At 48.9% G+C, this 23,990-nt stretch overlaps 2 protein-coding genes across 2 annotated transcripts; one reads left to right on the top strand and one right to left on the bottom strand.

Moving 5' to 3' along the window:
* Positions 1-1,895: 1,895 nt before the first annotated feature.
* On the top strand, positions 1,896-9,423 carry LOC123111947 (O-fucosyltransferase 35). Its single transcript, XM_044532830.1, has 9 exons — positions 1,896-2,631; positions 6,093-6,227; positions 6,323-6,392; positions 6,482-6,552; positions 6,635-6,723; positions 6,813-6,945; positions 7,025-7,257; positions 8,064-8,540; positions 8,682-9,423. The coding sequence occupies exons 1-9, from the start codon at positions 2,143-2,145 to the stop codon at positions 8,881-8,883; spliced, it is 1,899 nt and encodes a 632-aa protein (XP_044388765.1). The 5' UTR covers positions 1,896-2,142; the 3' UTR covers positions 8,884-9,423.
* Positions 9,424-12,683: 3,260 nt separating this feature from the next.
* LOC123111946 (probable aspartyl aminopeptidase) lies at positions 12,684-22,050 on the bottom strand. Its single transcript, XM_044532829.1, has 11 exons — positions 21,822-22,050; positions 21,571-21,709; positions 21,378-21,456; positions 21,000-21,202; positions 18,089-18,161; positions 17,448-17,534; positions 17,172-17,327; positions 14,606-14,782; positions 14,157-14,231; positions 13,935-14,075; positions 12,684-13,052 (listed from the first exon to the last, which is right to left on the bottom strand). Exons 1-11 carry the CDS (start codon positions 21,886-21,888, stop codon positions 12,831-12,833), a joined length of 1,419 nt encoding a protein of 472 aa, XP_044388764.1. The 5' UTR covers positions 21,889-22,050; the 3' UTR covers positions 12,684-12,830.
* Between the last annotated feature and the right edge of the window lie 1,940 nt (positions 22,051-23,990).

Here is a 23,990-nt window from a genome sequence, read left to right as displayed (position 1 = left end):
TTTCGGTAAAGTAAAGGGAAGAGATAACCACAAGTGGAGCCGGTGGAGAGGAGGATGTGTTACTGAAATTCCTTCCCTTTGGGGGAAGTACGTCTTCATTGGAGCGGTGTGGAGGCACAATGCTCCCCAAGAAGCCACTAGGGCCACTGTATTCTCCTCACGCCCTCACACAATGCGAGATGTTGTGATTCCACTAGTGGTGCCCTTGAAGGCGGCGACCGAACCTTTACAAATAGGGTTGGGCAATCTCCCCAACTATTGGAGGCTCCCAACGATACCACAGAGCTTCACCACAATGGAATGTGGCTCCGAGTTAACCTCAACCGTCTAGGGTGCTCAAACACCCAAGAGTAACAAGATCCGCAAGGTATTAGTGGGGGGAATCAAATGTTTCTTGGTGGAAGTGTAGATCCGGGCCTTCTCAACCAAACCCTAGAAAATCAACAAGTTTGATTGGCTAGGGAGAGAGATCGGGCAAGAATGAGCTTTGGAGCAACAATGAAGCTTGGGGGAAAGAGGTGGGTCTTCTTGGGGAAGAAGACCCCCCCCCTTATATGGTGGGAGGAACAATCCAACCGTTATCCCCTCATTTAGCTCGCAGCAAGTGGTACTATCGCTGGCCGCAGTGGTACTGCTGCTAGGCCCAGCGATACTGATAAAAGAGTTTGCGAGAGAGAAAGACAGGGCAAATAAGACACACTCGCAACTCGACAAAGTCGACAAATTCCTAAACTCCCCCCCCCCTTTAGCATCGATACACCAAAAGGGCAAAGAGTGTTGCTACGGTCACAGGTGATAGCAAAGCCGAGGATCTCCATCATCACATTCCCGCGTGGCCGCTCGCGCCTCCGTCATCGGCAGTAGGCTGCTCAGTCTCTGAATCCGTCCAGGGACAGTGCTGAGAAATCCACTCCTCCTCATATGTGATCTTGTCCTCAGACCCATATACCGTGCATTCATATCGCTTAGGGCCGCTCCAAAAGCGCCAACACCATATTCATATCGACCCAGAGTGGACACGACCTCTCACTGATGCCGACATTTAAGTGGCGCGCCGGCCAAGAGCGACAACGAGTCAAATATAGCCAAATGTAGACAAGAGCGGCCAATGCACCGATGCCAATGTCGTCTCAGTTTTAGGAGTCAGCTTTGGAGATGCCCTGCAATAATAGACACTCATCGAATGTATAGAGATCTTCACATTGCCTACGAATTCTCCTCTTGCTCCGAGGGGAGCACGACGTGACAAGGGTAGATTCCCCCGAAACTACTACTCCCCCCGTTCCTAAATATTTGTCTTTCTAGAGATTTCAAAAAATGACTACATAGAGAGTAAAATAAATGAATCTATATTAACATATGTCTATATGCATCTGTATGTGATAGTCCATTTGATATCTCTAAAAAGATAAGTATTTAGGAACGGAGGAAGTAGAAACCTTTGCATGTTGAGCAATAAAACAACACTGACAACTGGTAGTAAACGAAGAATTATTTGGTCAACAACGATAGCTCCTGATCGTGCGTGAGCTCGATCCCATAAACGGCAAGATTGGAGGTGGAAAACCCACGTGAACCACTTTGCGCGTCAACCAGTAGAGACTAGATACAGCCCCAAAGTCCAAAGTAAACGCCCCCTCTCCCTGGGCCTCGTTTCGTCTCACAAGCAGGAAGGATGCAGCGTACCGGCCAAAGCACGCGCGGCGCACGTGACAGCGTCGACGCAACTGGCGCCCTTTTCTCCCTTCGGACAATAACGGCCTTTATTGGAGTAAGTACGTCGGAAAAACAAAGAATAATCAAAATCAAATCCCCGGCGGCGTCGGCGGCGCCTCCAAATGGCATGGCAGGGCCGTAATTAGCGCCCTCCGCCCTGACCGTCTCCGTTTCCGTGCGTATCCCACTACGCTACGCGCCTCACGTCGTCGCCGTCTCCCTCACGCGTCCTCCTCCCCGAGACCTCACTGCCCCATTCACTTCCCAACCGAGCTCCATTAATGGCGCCTCCCCTCATTTAGCCGTCACATCATATCATGGTACAGGGACGACCAGCTGGGGCACCACTCGGAACCCAGCGCCACTAGTTCCTTCACCTCGAGGTCCTCGGACCGGGACTTGGACTGCTGGAGCTCCCCGCGCCACATGGGCTACCAACCCAAGCACGGCGGCGGCGCCTCCGGGTCCGCGGGCGGCGGAGGTGGAGGTGCCGGTACCGGTGAGCACCTCCCGCGCCTGCACAGCCCCCGCGTCGCCGGAGGCGGCTACATGACCCGCCGCGCCAACTCCTTCAAGCGCTGCCCCGGCGGCGAGATCGAGCTCCAGATCAGCGGCTCCCCGCGCTCGCCGCGGACCGACGGACTGGGCAGCCCGCCCAAGGACGCGGCGGAGGCCTCCTCCTCCAGCGCCTCCCCCGGCGGCCTCCACCACCAGCAGCAGCTCCGGTTCCGCCTCTTCAAGCGCCCGGGCGCCGGCGGGGGCGCCGGCGACGTCGTGCTGGGGCTGGGGATCCGGGAGAGGAGGAAGCTCGGGAACCTGCTCTTCTTCGCCTTCTGCGGCGTTTGCCTGCTTCTCGGCGTCGTCAAGATCTGGGCCGGCGGCCGGTCAGCACTACCAGCTGGCGACGATTTGCAGGTATGTATGGAAGCTACAAATTGCATTTTACTGGGTTATGATTCTAGCTGCCATTTCGCTGCAAATATTCTCTTCTTTACAATCAACGGCACCTGGTGCTCGACCAACTCTGCATTTTTTCTGCACTAAAAATGTGTTCATTCTTACTACTTCTTAGTTCTTATCATGAACACATTTTTTTACGAAGAGTTACAAATATAGTATAGCATTTCCCGTCTGGTAGTAATGATGTTGATTAGGAACTGAGATGTTACGAGGACTAGCTAGAGTAATGGAAATCATGTTAAATTGTTAACTGTCTAGATTCACCGGCCACTCTTTCATAATAATCATTTTTTCATGATCAATCATTGGCATTCTAACTTTAACATGCAATTTTGCCCAGTTCTCTACCATTTTTCTTGTTGTTCTGGACAAGTCAAACAAGAATTGAAAAAGAAATCTGATGGAATCTGATTCTCATTGTTAAAAGTAGTAAGAATCTGGGCATGTTTTAGCATAATGTAATGTGATGCTTATGCAATTGGTCTGCTTGAAAACTGCTAGGCTGGGTTTATTGTAGTATTATGTTGGACTTGGACAGCTGGAGTTTAATGTCCGGCCATCTTTCCTCAGCTTAACTGTTGCGAGAATTGGTTGGTGCATGCAATCAATATGTTCTATGCTTTGTAGCTGTATTTGGAACTTCTTAAGCAAGGATCTTTTAGCAGAAGCTTAGCATTTTTAGGACGTTTCCTCCTTTGTTGGAGGTTTTTTAGTCCCTTTCCAGTTGGTTTACTATTAAAGCACTTGTTACTTTGGTGCTTGTAGCTGTTGGCAGTTGGCTGTTATAGACTTTATGATCTTGTGGTCTATCCAAATTGGGCAGAATATTATTTATGTCCATAAGAACTTTGGAAGTATGCCTTACTGTCTTCTTGCTTGGAATATATTGTACTAGTAGGTATCCTTAGTTGGGCTTATTCAGATAAATAGTCATCTTTAATTCAGGACTTCATTGGTGAAAATAAAACCATCCGACTTCAACGTTTCCTTCTAACAAACAGCCCTTGTTCTATATAGTTAGTGCTTTGGCGATGCAAATTGTAGGAAAACTAGTTTGATAAGGTGCCTTTTGTGTCCCTGTCCAAGGTAGATGCCTCGACAAAATTAGTTGCTAACTTGTTATACATAATATCTATTCGAAGTGCAGAAATACTGCATGGATGATTAAGGTGACACTACATTTAAATATTCCATTTGCCAGTATATAAAACTAGCATTTAAATTAATGCTAATAGCAGTGAAACTAATGCTAATAGCATGAAATTGCGCACAGCCACAACTGGGCATTTTTTAAAAATTGGTAGAATCAAGCAATATCGAGTTGAAAACTGCATGAGGTTTCATAACAGTAATAATCTTCTCCCAGGTTTCCAACCAACCATATTGTCCATAGAAAAATGTTATACAGCTGATCTTTTAATCCAAATGTCCACATTTATGTTAAAAGTTGGTAATTCGTCGCCTAGTCTTGATTACATTCATATTAGTAGTAACATGTTGCAACCTGATGAAAATTTCAATATGTGCACAAATTGGAAACACGGATTGTACACTTTGCTTACTGAAAAAGGCTTTCGCCCCGCTTTATATATAAAGCACCGACCATACAAGCACACCGATACAAACACATGCCACCACCGCACACAACACACACCCAAGGCAAGATACAAAGGTGCCGAGCACAGCCACACCACACCAACGACTACCAAACAACATGAATCGCTTGGAGCCAACGGAGACCTCCATTGCAATCCTCCAAGGAGAGGCGAGGTGGATAACGACGGAGCAAGGACTCCAAGACGGTGCCTCCAGAAGGGCACGACTATGTGTAGCCGCCACTGTCCGATATCGAAGATCAAGTTTTCACTTGGAGCATCACGAAGGAGTGGGAACACCGCGACGAAGCCTTCATGAAGGATACGGCGTCCACGGACGTCGCCACCGTCGGCCCCTGAGCAAGTGGTGTACCCCGGCGCTCACACCCCTTCGACGCACCCTAGCTCCGCCAACCACCCGCAACCAAACCACCCGCGTGGCCATGGCTGCGCACCCGCACCTGAGACGCATGCTCCGCCCACGAACGTCGCGTCTCCCACCGCTAGGGCTGCCGCCATGCATCCAGACACCCCCAAGACCAGCCAAAGTGACCGGCTTTGGTCCAAAGGACGCACCCGACCGCCGAAACCGCAGCATACGTCCCGCCTCGAACAACGCCGGAGCTGCATCAGCCCGCACCCGGCCGGGGAAAGGGGGAGGAGGGGGAGCGGACGCGTGGCCATGGCTGCGCACCCGCACCTGAGACGCATGCTCCGCTCACGAACGTCGCGTCTCCCACCACCAGGGCTGCCGCCCTGCATCCAGACACCCCCAAGACCAGCCAAAGTGACCGGCTTTGGTCCAAAGGACACACCCGACCGCCGAAACCGCAGCATACGTCCCGCCTCGAACAACGCCGGAGCTGCATCAGCCCGCACCCGGCCGGGGAAAGGGGGAGGAGGGGGAGCGGACGCATCCACGACCGGCACACCCCCGTGCCGGTGACGGGTGGCCCGAGCTCTCGCCGGCGCCTCCCATCCCTCCAGCCTAACTCCCCACCGGACACCCCCTATGTCGCCCCACCTCGGCAGCCGGCACAGCTCCACGCAAGGCCACCAACACACACCCGTCCGCCGTCAAGGAAAACCCCAAGGTCCACCGCCGACCACCAAGAAAGCTCACCAGGGAGCCCATCCGCGCTGCCCGCCGCCGCCCAACAGCCGGAGCACCTGGAGCCGGCTAGCCCGTCCACCGACCTGCCGCTGCTGCGACGCTGCAGCCCATGCCACCCTCGGCCCGCGTCGCCCGGCCACATATCTGGCCGCGCCGCCGCCGATCTTGGAGAGCCGAGCACGCACCATCACCTGGCCGCCCGCCGCGGGGGAACAGAGGCACCGGAGCTCCGCCTCTGCCCGGCACAGCTCCACGCTCCGACCCGAGGCGCCGGCCCACGCCAGCACCGCCCGAACAGGAGGACCACGAGGCCCCGCCGCTGCCGGCGACGGTTGGGCTTCGCCCGGCCGCACCCTCGGGCGGTGGTGAAGGAGGAGGAGGGGAGAGGGGGCGGAGACCGGCGGGATTTAGGGTTGCCCCCCGGTCGCCTCGCGGGAGCGACGCGGGGGGAGCAGGGCTCCAGTTTTTTCTACACTTTGCTTCACCATAGCTCAAAATCTGCATCATAGTATTAACTGGGCATAGTTATAGTTATGAATATGATGAGCTTATTTGATTGTTTCTACACCGCATGAAGTTTATATTAGTGAACATAACTCTCTGTTATCCCAGGTTATTGATTTGATCTACCATTCTATGTCATACATTTAGGAAAGAAAAGCTTAGGTATTACAATCTAAATTGCTATCTTCTGTACATGTTTCTAGGATCTTTCTGTTTCCTTCTCCAGTGATAAAGGGCATCAAGTTAACCACTTTGGATACATGGGGGCGAAAGAGAGTGACAGGATGTTGATGGCAGTGGAATCTAGCATTGGTGAAAGACAAAGCAGTGTGGCTGAGGCTAGTAATATATAGCTGCTAAACCTGTTCCTTTGTTCGATACACTAATTAGTGGAATTAACCTTTCTTTCCCTTCTTGTTTGTGCTTCATATAGGCCTCTGATGTCTGGTCCCAGCCAAGCAGTGAAAATTTCAGACAGTGCATTGTTTCAAACTCTCATAAAAGTAAGTTGGCTCATATATCACAAACATGTTTTTTCTATATATTCTATGCATTTGTTAACATGATATGGTCGCATGTTCTTAATTTGTAGAGCAAGATTCTCGCAGTAATGGTTACATTCTCATAAACGCAAATGGAGGTCTGAATCAAATGCGATTTGGGGTGTGACTACTACCCTAAAAATCATTTTTGTGCATCCATTAGTACTCTTTGCCATGGTATCTGATTCTCTTTTACATCTCAGATATGTGACATGGTTGCTGTTGCTAAGATTTTGAAGGCAACACTGGTTCTACCTTCACTTGATCATACATCCTACTGGGCAGATGACAGGTGGGCCCCTTTAACCTTAACTCTTCATTCCTAATCCCCTATAGCTTGTTAATCAATGCACTCATATATCCCTTTCCTCCATTTTTTAGTGAATTTAAGGATCTTTTCAATTGGAGACACTTCATTGAATCACTGAAAGAAGACATTGATATTGTTGAAACACTACCTCCTGCATACAAGCATATAGAGCCTCTGGCCAAAGCTCCGATATCCTGGTCAAAGGTTAAAAACTAGAAAAATTTTAACCTATATTTACATCGATATATGGTGGAAAGGCTCACTAAGTATTTTATCCTGGCAGGTGAATTATTACAGAGATGAAATACTCCCTCTCTTGAAGAAACACAGAGTCATTTACTTTACACATACAGATTCTCGCTTAGCAAATAATGACCTTCCTAGTTATATTCAGAAGCTAAGATGCCGAGTTAACTACAGATCTTTGAAGTATTCTCATACGATCGAAGATCTTGGTGCTACCTTAGTTTCGAGGATGCGCCAGGATGGAAGCCCACATCTTGCTCTTCATCTAAGGCAAGCTCTATGCTCCTACATTCATCTCAGGATGCTTTTGTCTGCACAATTTTTTTTCTCACTTTGTATACTTACCAGCATTCTTCTAGTATTTTGGCATCTTGATTACCGTAGTTTGTGTTGTAGCTTTGATTTATCATTTCCATCTGACCATGAAATGAAATCTTGGTTTACCTGTCTCTAAAATATACATGCAGCTGGAATTGGCTTGAACATATTAATTTTCTGTCGGCATATTATGCAAGTCTATGTCCGTGCTAGCACAGGTGAATCTATTAGGGCCTGTCTGTTGATCTCGCCAGTAAAGATAGGTGATTTCATGAACCCTGAATTGAAGCGAGTCTCATTTTAGTTATGTTTTATTGATAAATAGAGTGCCTATGTACATCACTGGTGAATGATCTAGGCGTGCTAGTTGGCACACATTTCACAAAATCATCTTGTGAAGAAGTTCTGGATTGCTTCAAATCATTAGGTTTATTGAGAAGTTCTACTCTTAAGTTTTTGGAACTACAGCAGCAAACAATGCCACAGAACTATGGCGCCAACATTCCAGAAGTTGTTGAGCTATGTTGTAGCCCAGCAGACCCTTTCTTGAAATCTTTCATAACATTTTAATGTTTTACTGAACTCTCTCTAGATGCACCAGCTAAAACACTTAGAAGTGAGAAACCATGTAGTACATACTGCGGCATTTACTTCCACGAAAATAAAATGGGCTAACATTGTTGTTATTAGTTGTTCTTTTATGTACTTGAAACATGAGGAGGCTTTCTTTAACCAATTAATAATACTATGTTTTGCAGGTATGAGAAGGATATGCTAGCTTTTACTGGTTGCAGCCATGGCTTGACATCGGATGAGGAAGAGGAGTTACGTAAGATGCGGTATGAGGTCAGTCATTGGAAAGAGAAAGACATTAACGGAACCGAGAGAAGAAGTATTGGTGGCTGTCCTTTGACTCCAAGGGAAACTTCACTCCTGTTGAAGGGATTGGGTTTCACACGGGACACCAGAATTTACTTAGTTGCAGGAGAAGCTTTTGGCAATGGAAGCATGCAAGCGCTGCTGGACGATTTTCCCTATATCTATTCTCATTCTACCCTTGCAACAGAAGAGGAACTTGAGCCCTTCAAAAATCATCAAAACATGCTTGCTGGTCTTGACTATATTGTAGCTCTCCAGAGTGATGTCTTCATGTACACATACGATGGAAATATGGCAAAAGCTGTGCAAGGCCATAGGCGTTTCGAGGACTTCAGGAAGACAATTAATCCAGATAGGTAACACCTTTCCCTTGTTAGAAGTACTATGTGCATATGTCCCAATGACCCAACAGGCAATAACCCAATTTTAGGTGTTGCATATGACTTGTACTTTTTGTACTTTCCTTTTTCTTTCTGAATGTGAAAGTTCTCCTGCAGGATGGATTTTGTGAACCTGGTAGATGAATTTGATGAAGGAAGGATCCCTTGGGAGGAATTCAGTTCAGAAGTGAAAAGGTTGCACAAAGATAGAACAGGAGCTCCATATTTCAGGGAGCCTGGAGAGTTTCCGAAGCTGGAGGAGTCTTTCTTTGCAAACCCCTTGCCTGGCTGTATATGTGAGAAACATAGTGAACAATGAACAAGTAACCCAGCTCAATCGATGATTCTTTGACAAGCTGTGCCAGCAGAGAATATAGGGCCTCTGCTTTCCTACCAGCTGCAGCATGCATAGTTTCTTCGTCCCTGATCATTCATAGTCGAGACATGGGGCGTTTGCGCCTACATTTTCAAGGGTATCCCCTGAAGTTCAGTGCAAGAAAATTTTGACAGGCGATCAAAATATTCAAGCGATTGGCGGTGGTAAACTAATTCTCATACGACCAAAGCACGTGGGGGTGAGGCATATCGCAGCGATCTGAAGCGGTATCTAAGAAGTAACTACGAGTTGGCGGAGTCCGTGTAGGTATCCCTGGTAAATGTTCTTTTCTTTGTTGCACTTATATTGTGCCGATTACTGCTGCTGCTGCTGCTAAGTACGAGTAGTGTTTTGTGTAGACAACATTGGTCGTGTGCAGTTGTTCAAAATGTGGGTAACCTTTTGCCCCTACCTGTACAACTGGAAATTTTGCCACTTGTATTTTGTTCAGATATATGAAGAAATATACAATGGAGAGGCTCACATCGAATACTACTTACTTATCCTGTTTCTGTACCGATTCTACAAGAACTTATGCTCATTAGGGCATCTCCAGCCGTTGGCCCCCCAGGGGGCGTCTAAAAGCGCCGCCTGGGGGTGAGCCGGCGCAAAAAATAGCCCTGGGGGCGAGTCGGTCCCCAGCCGTCGGCCCCAAGGGGCCGCCCCCAGGCGCGTATTAAAAAAAAAGAAGGGCCGTTCGGCGAAGTTATGATAAAAAGTAGTTAAATTTCGGCTAAACATGGCAAATTTCGGCGAAATTCGCGCATTTTCATTACATTAACCTAATCTAAAAAAGAAAGGGGCTGAAGTCGTCGCCGCCATCGTCGTCGTCGGCCTTCTCCTCCTTGACGCGGGCGCCCCTGCTGGACCCGGCGTCGCCATGGCGGACTGGCGGCGGCGCGTCGTCGTCGTCGTCGTCGCTGTCGCATAGGACGACGACCCCGTCTTCATCGCGGCCGCGTCGGCGCTCCTCGAAGCGGCGCAGGGCGGCGCGCTGGCGCTCCTTCACCTTCTCCCGGCGCGCCTTCTCCATCGCAATGGAGTCCTGGCGCGCCCATTCTAGGGCCGCGTCGTCGTCGTCGAACTCCGCCTTCACCGGCGCCAGCCCCGGCTCCGTCTTCACCGGCGCCAGCCCCGGCTCCGTCTTTGGCTTGACGAAGCGCGGAGGAGCCGACGAGGAGGAGGCGCGCCGGCCGCCCTCGTTGATGACGATGCCGGCGCTGCGAGTGCGCCGGCCGAGCGGCGACTCCGCCGCGGGCTCGGCCTTGACGCCGAGCAGGGCCGGAGTGCCGGAGGAGTGCGATGAGGATCGGGAGGAGGAAGAGGAGGAGGAGGACCCGAACCTCCTTGGCGCCCATGGCCCGACGCGTCGGTGCTGCGCCGGGGGGTACGCCAACGGCGGGTCGTTGCCGCCCTCGAGGTACGTGAGCACGCCCTCGAGTGTGCGGCCGGGGACGCCCCACCAGAGGTGGCGCCCCTCGCTGTTCTGCCGGCCGCCGACCACCGGCGCGCCGTTGGTGGACGCCAATCGCTGCTGCTGGCGGCGCTCGAAATACGCCGCCCAGGCCGCGTGGTTGTCGGCGGCGTACTGGGGGAGGGAGAGTTGGGCGTCGGTGAGGGACGCGCGCACGATCTCGACCTCCTCGGCGAAGTACTTCGGCTTCGCCACGGCGTCGGGCAACGGGGGAATGGGCACTCCCCCGGCGCTGAGTCTCCACCCCGTTGGCCCGGCGCGCATGTCCGGCGGCGCCGGGATGTTCGCCTGGAACAGGAGCCAGGACTCCTGTTCGCGGAGCGAACGGCGGCCGAAGCCGTTGGCCGCCGCCTCGTCTCCGGGGAAGCGTTCTGCCATGGCGACGGCGGGGCTGGGCGGGCTCGGGAGAGGTAGAGGGAGGGGCTGGGCGGCGGCGCTCGGGAGAGGCAGGGAGAGGGAGGGGCTGGACGGCGGCGAGGGGCGGGGCTGGTGTGGGCACAGGCGAGTGGAGGACGCCGGCTTTTATAGCCGGGCCGCGCCCGTGTGTACGCGTGCGAGGGAGGGGAGGCGTTGGCGCGCCGTCCCGTGAAGCGCCGCCCGTGAGGAATCAATGGCAAGGCTGACCGGCGGCAGCCTTGCCATTGATTCCCCGCGGGAACCGAGGCCGTTGGGGGAAGACGAGGCGCCGAGTCGCTGACGCGGCTGGCCCGCGTCTTTTTCGCGCCAAAACAGCTCGCCCCGGCGCCCCCCAGCGCGCCGGGTTCGGGCTGGGTCCACCGGCCCTATTTTCGGCCCAAGCCGGCGAAAATCGGGTTTCTGGGGCGCGACTGGGCCGTTTTTTCGGCGCCGGCGCGAAAAAATCGCCTGGAGAGGCCTTCCTGGGGGCGCGGCTGGAGATGCCCTTAGCAGCTGTACATTATGGATCTCCTGGAGGCTAGAATTGCCTTTATGCAACTGTAAATCACCCCTGAACTTATGCTCCTCGCGCCGATTTCAGTCGCTCACTAACTTCAGCATGATGGGTACTTCTTCACAGAGGCTGTAGAAGAAACATTGAGGTTCCAGAATTATGTGCTGTGAGCTTGTGAAGCGGTCTGCCTCTTTCAAGTCACATGATTGTAAAGCAAATTTACATCATACTAGTGCATATGATGGTCCGCTCCTCTCCCACCTGGTTGGTGTAGTTACCGAGGTTGAATTGGACGATGCAAGACCTGAGTCCATGTTTTGTGACTTTACAATACCTACGTGGAAAATCTAAATTTCATTCCTCAAAAAGGAAACGAAAGAACGTTCATAAAGGCAAAGGTCTTCACTCCAACCCGAGTTTTCACATGAGGCATGTTTTGTAATACTGTAGGTCTTTCAGATTTGGCTAAACATAAACACGTTAGTGGCTGTCTGAGAACATGATTAGATTTTGTGGTGATTTTACCTCCTCCATTTTCTAGGGTTAGCAAAGCATAACTAAGACCTCCCAAGGAAGAAGAACCCTATGGATTTCATGACCTCTATCTATCCTTGAGATTTGAGGACGACTACCACCAAGACCTCCATAGAGATTTGGGCAAGAACTACCTGTTATTTACCTTTATTTCCTTTGTTGTTTTTGGATCTAAGACGTGACTTGGGTTTTGAGGAGTAATTGGTATGGATCTTGTCCTTGAGTGTTTTCCTCTTATATTTTCCCTTTGACTGCCCTTGATCCTTGTGTTTCTTCTCAAAACACCTCCAATTTCATGAAGATTGGACCACCTTTGCGGCTTGCCCCGTATCAGTGTGCCAACGACAACAAGTGCGACTTCGCATAGGGTTTTCAATGAGTTTCAGATCAATGTTAGTAGTTATCTGCACCACACCGATTGACACGCTCGAGAAATGGTGGCTTACTGCTCACAAGAAGTTTCAATAAAAGGGCAAAAGGAGCTTCGACTCGTTGGTGATTCTCATCCCTTGGCAACTTTGGAAATAAAGAAATGATCGAGTCTTCACTGACCCAAGGCACTCTACGGAGTGGGCATATTGGAATTGGCGGTGCAGGAGGTCTAGACAGATATGTGAGAAGATGGTTATAGTTTAGAGTATTGGTGGGGTGTGTCTTGTGCTAAATGCGCACATTTCGGCGCAAGAACTATTTCAGCGCAAATGGTTACCGTTCTGTAACAAAGCGCAATGTCTAATTTACAAATTAATGAAATGGTACATATTCTCGGGCTAGAAAAACGTGAGTGAACATATAAATATGCTAGTCACTCTCCAAACAAGAAAGGAAAAGAAAATCATATTTTTCCATTATTTAATCATGTCTTCACTAACATACATAATCCGACACTACTGCTGTAATTATTATGCATTGTAGTTATGATTGTAGAAGTACAGGTTCTGCCGACCCAATATGGTTGCCTACTAGTACACCTCAGCAGTCTACTTTGACTTTATTATCCAATTCAGTGAATTCTTCAAAATATGCCTTGAGGTGTTCATACGAGTAGTTGACGTCGTCAACGGCGCACATCTCCCTGATGCTGTGCATGGACAATTGTGGCGCTCCGATATCCACAGTACGAATACCAACACCGCTAGAGAGTATTGGCCCGATTGTTGACCCACAAGCCATGTCGTTGCGAACAACAAAATCCTGCAAAATTAAAGTCATAGCATTGATAGATGAAATAAAGTAAGATGTAATCAGGTACCAAGATCGGCAATTGGCTAAAAATCTGTTACCACCCACCAGTCCAAGAGCTTATCTAATACTCCCTCCGTACAGAAATATAGGAGCGTTTAAACGCTCTTATATTTCTTTACAGGGGGAGTAAGTTGTATTTTTACTTGTTTTTCTAGATGTCGATGCAGTCTAATACCTTTGACTATTGCTTATTCTAATTATATGCTACAGAAATTATTTGTATAATCATATGGGATACAAGCACTTCTGATGTACAAATCAAAGTATTTTTATGTAAAATAGGTTAAAATATTAAAACATAGACAATACGTTTGCTAAAACGACCCGTGTCTTGGTGGAGCTGCCCAGGATATCTGTTTGGTAGAGCTAAAACGACATGCATCTTGGTGGAGCTGCCTAGTATATATGTTTGGTGGAGCTCAAAGCAATGCTTTACTGGGCAAACTTGTTCATACGAATTGGCTCTCCTAATAAGTAGAAAACATTTTATTATTCCTCCTTTTTTTCCACGTGGTCCACTAGATAGTACTCCCATTGTTCCAAATTAATTGAAATTCTAGCTTTGTCCCAAGTCACACTTATTTAAGTTTGACCAGGCCTATAGAGAAATATATCATCATCATCTACAATGCCAATTAACTTAATTAGACTCATCATAAAATATATATTGTTGTTGTTGTTGTCGGTGTGAAAACAACATAAGAGTAGGGGGTATCTTGTCGTTAGTACTCTTATTTTGCAATCACAAAATCAAGTATAAGTTGAGAAGGGCAGTTATGGCAAGCTAATCCACAATTGTAATAGGGGTTCCTCCTTTTTACATGTACTAACCTGGATAGGTAACTGGTGCCTCTCAGCAATTTCTCGGAAAATAAAAGCTGTCACGGCATTTGTAGCATATCGTTGGTTAGCATTGTGCTTAATCACAAGTCCACCATGCAACTTTGGCTGGTGGTTCTCCTCGTGCTTTTCCTGGAAAGATAAATCATTTTCTATTAGAATATTACTGCATACCTGTGAACCCATAAACTGGTCCAAAAATACTATTATTACCATATAATTGGGGTGCAAGGCATGAGCCATATCTGCAGATACAAGGAAACTCCTTTGAATAGCCTTTTCTAGCAACTAAAAAAAATGAAAGCAGATAGTCAGAATATGGAACTCAACTTGGAGCAGTAAACTACACACAATCTGGCATAAATCATTTAAAGTGAAGTTGAATCATAAAAGAAATGTGTATACCTGAGCAGGGAAGGTACTTTTTTAGGAATGAAGAGCTATAGACAAATTAACTTAAAATTGAATTCCATTAAGGGTGTGCAATAACTGTTATAATAATTTTAAATAAATGAATATTATAGGTTGTGCCATGAATGGTTAGCAGATAAGCAGAAACAAAATGATGACATAAAATCAGGTAATGTGAAAAATCAAATCCAGTAGCCAGCTGAAATAAAGTCAGTGGATTGGGTGCTGGGTGAAGGAAGTTAGTTTTGTACCTTGGAATTTGAATGGTTAAAGCAGCCTGTGATTCTTGTTAAAGCATCCAGCATTGCAGGGGAACCGGCTCCCTGAGCCGAATCAGAACCAACCTCCTCATGATCAAATAGAGCCACCATCCTGACGCCAGATTCATTATCAAGAGAGTGGTCAGTAGAAGTTGACTCCACTAGGGCCTGAAAAAGTATTAGACAACTCGTTATATCGGGACTTTGTTGCAAAATAAGGACAGTAATACGTATTTGTTAGAAACTGAAATGTGTTAGCTTCATTGACCAACTACACTTTGTATTAGAATCATAGGGATCATACGCATGTCATGGAACAATTAATATCATAAAGAACAACCAAATTATGATATCAAAATTATAATTAATAGTAATCAACTCTTATCACAATCAGGATTGCAATTCTTGACAAGGTAGGGTTTCTGTGTGGTCAAATCAAGAACGAATCAAAGGTGGGTATATGAGGCAATGTAGAAGCAATGGGTACAATCATCCATAAGAAAATGAGATATTGTAGGGAGTACGAGTATCCAAATCCAGCAACACTATAATAAGCTTCATGAAGTGTTGTTTGGACCTTTGAGGCGTTTTCCCCATTTTCTCCTAAATTGCAGAATCCACACATTTTTGTGTTGTAACATCCTAGGTTTGGGTGTGTGTGACCATCACCTATATAAGCAAGATAAAGACTTGGTGTGTTTCAACATGGATCTTTTTCTTATTTGGATTTTGTTGCGTAAACAAGTAAAATTTTGCAAAGGCAAATTTGGGAACTTAAAAATCACCTGAGTTCATAAAAGGGCATCTTGGACCATGTAATATTTTTTCTGAGATTATTGGCGGCACAAGACTAGCTCAAAATGTTATTAGCACATAAACCCTAAAAACAAGGGTATGTTATTAGCACAAAAATCCTAGAAAACAAATCTTAGCTTAGTTTGGATCCCCCAAAGCCATCTAGGCCGAAAACTCACCAAGTCCCTTCTCAAAAAGTTCGAAATCTGATCAAATCAGTTTTGGCTCGAACTTTGACCAATCTTCTGAAAAATACAAGAATATTCAAACCAGGAACCTCCTAGACATCAAGTTCAAGCCAGTAACTTAGCCCGCAACCCCCTACACAAGTTCAAACCAGGAAGTTGCCAACCATGCACTTCCCAGATTCATACCTTATGTTTGAATTTGAACTCAAATCCATTCGACCAAACCAGCAACACATTAGCTTCTAGAAGCTTGGCTCTGACTAGTGGGACCCGCATGTAATAGTGAATCGAGCCACAGGGCCACACCAAATGCTCCACGACACAGGTAGAGCTCGCGCATGCCGAGGCCACGAGCAGGCGCTCGACCCAATTCACGTGCCTGCAGCACCAGAGGAGGCCGTTGAAGCCCCCTGACACACAGAGGACCAGCCAAACGACGAGGAGCTTTTTCCCCTGGCGCCAGCCCATGTGGTAACTGCCCAACCAGAGAGCTCTGTCATGTGTTGCAGTCGGTGCAAAATCGCACCCGCCAGCCGAGAGGATCTCTCCCTCATGCCGTCCTTATTTTCCCCCACGTCAGCCAAGCCTCAGCTCGCTCCCCTCTCTTCTCTCCCCTACAAACCCACGGAGAGAGCCCTGTCAACGAGCTGGCTGGAATTCATGAGACCCCGCTCGACAGACTCTCTTTCACTTCTACCTGCACAAGAGCACCCCCTACTCTCTATAAAAGCTACCCCCCCCCCCCCCCCCCCCCCCCCCCCGCACCTCGTCTCTCCAGGATCTCCTGTGATGCCAATCTCCTAGCTATCGTGCCCTCATAGATGTCGTGATCTCTGAAAATCCTAATGCTTTGATCGTCATAGCTTTCGTTGGACTTTTGTATGCCTTTGTTGGCTTTTGGGTTAGGTTTTTTGTTTTGGCATTTGTTTGCCTGATACTACTGGTACCTGTTCTCGCTGTATGGACCTGCTGGCAGGCTTCATTTCTGAGTAAATGGAGCCGCGGAGTTCTCTCCCTGTTGATCTAAAAATAAGATACCCCTGCTCACCCCCCAGACTAGGGCACCCAAATTATAGCCTCCCCGTCGCCCCGCGCACAACAACCGGACATCATCCGTGGAGAGCTACCTCCAACCACTCAGAGCACCACCCAAGCACCCCCACCACCTTTGCACACCCCCAATTGACTCCCAGCCGAAGGACAACCCCTGGGAGCCCGTCTTCCTCGACTCGGGCAGCACACCCCGTCGCACTGCTGGGAGGTTGCTCCGCCCGATACGAAGCCCGCATCTGATTCCTTCCGAGTCCTAGCCCCTTCAACCCTTTCTAAACCAACATCATGCTCTTTTCCAGCAGTCGCGGCGCAGAGCGAGGCCAGCACCTCCTCATCTAGGTCAGTCACATGGGCTGGGCCTTATGGGACAAGTGGAGATGGGGTTCAACAGAGAGACACATGTATGCAAAAATATTTGAAATAGTGTGAGATGAAAAGAATTTTAGTACTTTCAAAACATGTGGAATATGCAAATATGGTCTCCATAGTCTACATGCAAAAACTTAAATGGACAAACAAACCTTCAGTGAACAAAATGACATGCAAAGGTTGTCAAGCCTTCCCGAAAAGATGAATTCTTTCATGGCACCTGCTACAACGCTTGGTTGGGTATCACACAGCTGCAGCTCGAAGTCACAGATCTCATCAACTTCACAATTAGCCTCTTTAGCAATCAACTGCAAAAAATGAAAGTAACATACATTAAGTAAAAACTAAAACATACTTTCAAATCCAAGGGCTCTTGATATTTAATAAGTGAGAATGCTTGGCTCCACGTAATGTTAGAAATACATAACCTGCAACAATAGTGGATGGTGCTTTGTGTTTTCGCCACCGGATGACTCCCCTGGAACATTTCCTTTCACTAATTTCTGCATTTCATGCTGCAAAGAAAAAAAAAGTTTGAATCAAGTTCAAATTTTCAAAGCAAACAAAAGAAGATAAGTGTTCTATGGTTATTTTATCATAATAGTTTAATTTCAAATAATTAAAGGACAATAATGGCATTCCTATGAACATATTAATTTCCAAATTTAACATTTTCTGGATAAACTAGGTGGAGCATTCTAAGATAACGAAAGAGGCCTGAAGTTTTGCACTATTAATCGTTTGAAGAAATTGATACTACACAGTTTTGTTCACAACGTGTGAACATGAAGAAGAGTAGAAGACATGTACACAATGTGCAAGCAAGTGTTGCTTCTTACATAGAGAATACAACATCACAAGGTGTATCAATATCCTAGCGGAACAACTGACATTGATGTTATACAGAGGCTATGCCTCTTCAAACTGAAAAGTATGGTGAAATAACAAAAAATTCATGCTAGTTAATTCCTTGGCTCAAAGATATCATGCCCATCATCAAGTAAAATAAATAACAAACAAGCTGACTGAAAGCACGAAGATCAGATTCTGATCAATGCAGTCAAATCACCTTAATCAATGTGCCCAGCACTGGGACAAGATGATTCTGATTGTTAATCTTGAGACCTTCCGAGGACATAGTCCTGCGCAAAATATGAATAAGACACATGAGAAGTATTATTGTAAGTGAGTTTGTAACAGACTAAGTGTTAGAGTACGTAATGGGCCTAATAGGCCCGTTAGTCTTAGGGTTAATTAGAGATAAGAGTCGCTTGCTTAGGGGTCAAGTAAACCTTGCTTGGGAGTCAAGTAAACCTCTCTATATAAAGAGAGGAGATGTATCAATCTAATCAAGCAAGAATTAAGAAGGAAATCCCTTCCCTCTTGCCCGGCCGTGGGCAGAAAGGCCCCCAGCCGGCCCTCTCGCGCCCTCCTTCTAGCAGCGCCATAACAATTTGGTATCAGGTAGCTCAGTTCCGATCATGTCTTCGTCGCCGCCCACCCCGTCGCTTCCGCTGCCGACCGTCACCACCGCGCCGCTGGCCATCTACACCACGCCGCTGCCCTCCCCGTCCGCGCCGCTGGTCGCATCCTCCGGCGCCGCCACCGCCCAGATGCCGGCGCCCTCCACCGCACCACCGTCCGCCATCTACACCCCAGAGGAGATCATCGGGGTCCTCAATGACCTTGTCACAGCCGTCCAGGGGATCCGGCTGTACCCGGCCAGCCCCTACGGGCCGCCGCCGCCCCTGCCGCTGACCGTCACCGCCGGTCCTGCCGTGGTACTCACCGCATCCAGGGGCCTCCGCGGCATTCGCTGGGACGCTGCTGCCCCAGCTGCAGCTGCCGCCCGCCGCCGCCCCGCAGTGGCCGGCGCCGGCTCCCGCCGCGCCTCCAGCGCCCATCGCAGCCCCCGCGCCGCCGTGGCTGCTATGGCAGCCGCCGCACCAAGTGGCCCTCGCCGCGCTCGCCGGGCCACTGCAACTGCCATCCATCGCCACCACTGCCCAGCCCTGGCTGCAGTGGCAGCCGCCGCTCCTGGCGGCCTCCGCCGCGCCCGGCGCTCCACCGCAGCAGCCGCTGCCACTGCCCGGCGCTCCACCGCAGCAGCCGCTGCCGCTGCCCGGTGCGCCACTGCCGCAGCTGCAGCAGCCACCGCCGGTCAGCTTCGGCCCCGCCTCGACCGCGCCGGCGGGAGTCCCGCTCCACCAAGTCCAGTCGCCGTCATCGCTTCCGTCTTGGATCGCTACCCGCCACGTGTCGGCGGCGGTGAGGCTGCAGGCTACTGCGCGCGGCCTCCTAGCGCGTCGGCGTGTGCGGGAGATGCGTGGTCTGCAGCTGCCGCTCCTCCAAGTTGCCCTTCGCTACGCAAAGGACCTCGGTCTCATCCGCTGCGCCGGGGATCTTCTTCCCTGTGCGATGCAGACCAACAGCCGTTCGGCAGGAAGAAGGCATGGTGTCACCGACAGCAGCGCACCACGTAGCACCACTGCATTCCGTCACCGGCCGCCGCGAGGGCGCCTCTGCTGGTCACTCTTGCGACCACTACCAGGTGGTCCTACACATGCACTCCTTTTGTCCAGATGGTGTCCATGGGATCCAGGTGGCTGTACACGTGCACGTCCGACGTGCGGATGGTGTCCACTTTTTGTTAAGGGGTCCAAAATAAAGCGTCCTAGTCCATTTCAGGTTGAGAATAATAAAACAAGCCGAGATGTAAAAGGCTTGTTTTTAGGTGTTAGGTTTGTGTTGCGTCGAGTCATGGTTATAAGTTGGTTAGGCTGCAGCTTGAGGACAAGCTACATGTCCAGGGGGTGTAGTGTTAGAGTACGTAATGGGCCTAATAGGCCCGTTAGTCTTAGGGTTAATTAGAGATAAGAGTCACTTGCTTAGGGGTCAAGTAAGCCTTGCTTGGGAGTCAAGTAAACCTCTCTATATAAAGAGAGGAGATGTATCAATCTAATCAAGCAAGAATTAAGAAGGAAATCCCTTCCCTCTTGCCCGGCCGTGGGCAGAAAGGCCCCCAGCCGGCCCTCTCGCGCCCTCCTTCTAGCAGCGCCATAACACTAAGCGTACAAAACACCAGGGTTAAATCCAAACATAGGTTGCATTATAGTACGGAATTCCATAATGAGGCTACGATTATTTAGTACTGGCACTGTGACATAGCAAATTAGATACTCCCTCCGATCCAAAATAAGTGTCGTGGTTTTAGCTTAAAGGTAACCACGACACTTACTTTCGATCAGAGGGAGTATATAACATTTTCAGAACTTCCATTCAAGCAATATATGAAAGCTGAATAGGAAGTTTCACATACCCCTTAGGTGAAGCACTAAAAGATAATATTTAATTCTACATCTAGCACTGCAATCTGTAAACAACTAGTGATAATACTTCACAAATACACAAGTTCAAAAAGTGGAGAACAATGATACCGAATTTACATTGCAGTATGGACCAGATATCAAAACCAATATTTAGCTATTTCTCTTCGTGCAAAAGAACAGGATGAAACTTCCAGAATAGTGTTCTAAACTATAGGCTCCAAATGCTCTTCAACTATATTGGATAATATGATCCAACTGGATGAACTACCGAGTAACAAGGCACGATAATGAAAGCCCTTCAGTTTAAGGAAACACATGATAACTAGTTTTCCCAAGTTTTATACAAGAGTATGAAACTTATGTGGTTGTACAAAGGATAATTGAAGGTTGTCTTTTAGATGGTGCATGAGATACAAGGGTTAACACAAGAAACTGAATTGAGATACAGAAGTGCAATATTTGCAATCTAAAGATCATTTCCTTTGACTGTTTTCATAGGCTTCATTCATAATAACAATCTTAGGATTCATTCATTGCATAATAAAAAGCTCTCAGATGCAAAGAACTGCTTCACAATGAAGGAGTAATTTCAAAGGCTTCACAATACTGAAATATCTATATCTGTATTAAAAAAGAGTTTTTATCACCAACCTGTCTAGGTGAATAGCCAAAGTGGGGATTCTCATGATAGGCTCTTGCACCCTTACAAGCTTATGCCCATAAGAGACCACACCGTCCTTCTTCTCTCGCACAAGCACCCTACCAGCAATAGTAAGATCACGGTCAAACCATGTGTACCACAATCCACCTCCATAAGTTTGGACTCCAACCTCGAGATAACCTCCCTTGGTTATCTGTGAAAGAAGAAGCAAGATTCTGTTAGTAAATCATCAAAATCTAGCACGTAATAAGTAAGACTAAACAGCAAACTAGGATATCTGAATGATACATGAACCATTGTTCCTGCAAAGCATTATCAATCGTTGTTTCAGGACACAATTGCTCTGAAATCAATAACTAAGAGCTCACCTTGGTGACAGGCTTGAGCTTCAGACATGGACTGTCCGTATGTGCACCAATGATGTGGAACCCATTACCGGCAACGTACCTACCAAAAATCGATACCCAATCGTATTGGATTAGATTCATTTTTCCATTTACAAAAGAGTGTGCATTTCGCGTCGGGAAACCGAAGGAGAGGAAGTTGATAGAGCAGACTCACTTGGCGCCGATAGCGAAGGCGACGATGGCGGAGTGGTTGCGTGTGAAGAAGTACTTCCGGCCGGGCTGAAGCCCCGACCACTCCTCCCGCTCCGAAAGCTGCTCGAACCCCGCCGCCTTCAGCAGTCGCTTCGCCTCATCTTCTCCCACCGGAAGCAGCAGCAGGAGATAGATCCAGTCCAGATCAGTTCAGTTCACTTCACTTCACGTCAGTTACGAACAAACGAGAGGGGAGCGGGACAGGACGCGTACCGACGGCGTGGAAAGCGGTGGGCGAAGCGTTGAGAAAGTCGACGAGGTCGGAGACGACGGCGGCCATGGGCGGCGGGATGCGGTAGGGGCGGAACCGTGGAGGTGGGAACTGACGGAAACACGATCGGTCGGAACGCAGGGTCGTATGTTTTGCTCCGCCGTATCTCGTATATTATGTTTTTCTTTTGAAGTATATAATCTCGTATATTATGTGTAGCACGACTTCGAATACGTAACGTATTACAATGTGTATCTCCGAGGTCTTCAACGCGGATACCAAACGAAAACGGACATCGACCAGCACATCTATCTACTACCCCTATAAAAAGAAGAGAGGGGCAGATCCAGACAATCTGCACCGTACCTTTCTCAGATTTAACGTCCCAGATTCATTCCATATTTAACACCAAGCCACTAACCACGTCTTACCGCTAAACAGGAGGATTTGAATGAAAAAAAAACGTCCGGATTCCCTCACCCACGAGGCCACGACCCTCCCGACGGCCGCTCCCCTGGCTCTTCGCAGCCTCACCCCTGCGCCCCCAACCGCCCCGCCTTCGCCGCCTCCCCGCGCACCGCCGCCCCTGCGGCCCGCCTCCTCCGCCGCCGCCCCACGCGCCTCCTCGCGCACCGCCGCCCCTGCGGCCCGCCTCCTCCGCCGCCGCCCCGCGCGCCTCCCCCCGCCGCCGCCCCTCTCCCCGCCTCCTCCGCCGCCGGCCCTCGCGCCTGGCAAGGGCGCGCTTCGACCGGCCGACGAGGCGCGGGCTGATGCAGCGAGGGAGAACGACGAACGTGGAACAATCACACGCGCGGAACGGGCGCTGGCCAACGTGTCTGGCCGGACCTGAGACCGTGGCGCGCACTGCCCAGCGTGGAACACCGGTCTCTTCCCGACCGCCGCTCCTTCTCTGCTGCCCGACAGACGCCCCGCCTGCCGCTCCTTCTCTGCTTCCCCACAGACGGGAGCGCGGATCGCCGTCGCCGTCGCCGCTAGGCGCTCCTCCTCTTTTTTTTCGATCAGAGGGGATGCCGCCGCCTCCCGCCGCTCCTCTTTTGCTTCCCCACGGGCTCGCCGCCGGCCGCTCTGCTCTGGGTCGGCTGTTTCTCCCATGGCGGTGAGCGCCCACCGCTCCTCCTCTCCTGCCCCACGGGCTCACCGCCGGCGGCTCTCCTCTTCCTCGGGTGCTGCCACCGCCACCACGTTCAGGCCCTAGCCACTAATAAGCTGGCAAATTTTTATCAGGTTTTTCTTTACCTTAACATCAAACCCTCAGTTGGGTCTTGGGTGTACCTCATACTCAATAGCAAGCAAATGATTCTGATTTCATGAAACACCAAGGATAGGCCAACAGAATAATTAGAAGAAATTCATGTGAATTTCCTTTTGGAAAACCACTGCAATGAGCTTCATATTCAGTTTTCTGTTAGATTTTTGCCTGCTTGAAGTGTGTACAGATTGAATAATTAGAAGAAACTCATGTGATTTTTCGTTTGGAAAACCACTGCAATGAGCTTCATATTCACTTTTTTGTTAGATGTTTGCCTGCTTGAAGTGTTTACAGATTACAATAATTATAAGAAACTCATGTGATTTCCCTTTTGGTAAACCACAGATTAGAATAATTAGAAGAAACTCATGCTTTTGTTTTCTATTCAGACTAGATTAGCTGTAATTGTTGAGAATTGTAGAGCTAAAGGTCCACCATGTAAATGAATGGTACTTAATTAGCAGTAATAGAGATAACATGAGTTTGCTAATTCAGCTTAGCACATAGGTGGAAATTGACTAGGTCCAGCAAGGAGCTTGCTTGCAATGTATCGGCGCGCATGCACTCATTAACAGCACCAGTCTCACAAATCTCTTAACACAAATCAAATAAAGTCTTGTTGGACTGGACTGGACTAGATAGAGAACCCACAGACTGAATTCGTAAACTCGAATTCAGCAGAGACAGACTGATTGTTGTTGTACATAGGAAAGTATAGGAGCAAAACTAAACTTCCTTGTCCTGGAGACCAAGAGTTGGTATCGTTCTTCTTCATCATGTCAGGTTTGAATCTGGATCAAGGGGCCATCGTTTTGGTCGCTCGGAGGTGCTTGGCCTGGGAGACGGAGGAGGGGATCCCTGGATGCCGGCGCTGCTGCTCCGTGGGGGTCGCCCCCAGCGA

The sequence above is a fragment of the Triticum aestivum genome, chromosome 5B, assembly GCF_018294505.1.
Source record: "Triticum aestivum cultivar Chinese Spring chromosome 5B, IWGSC CS RefSeq v2.1, whole genome shotgun sequence".
NCBI lineage: Eukaryota > Viridiplantae > Streptophyta > Magnoliopsida > Poales > Poaceae > Triticum > Triticum aestivum.
The sequence above is the reverse complement of the archived record's forward strand: the minus strand, read 5'-3'. Positions and strand labels throughout refer to the sequence as shown.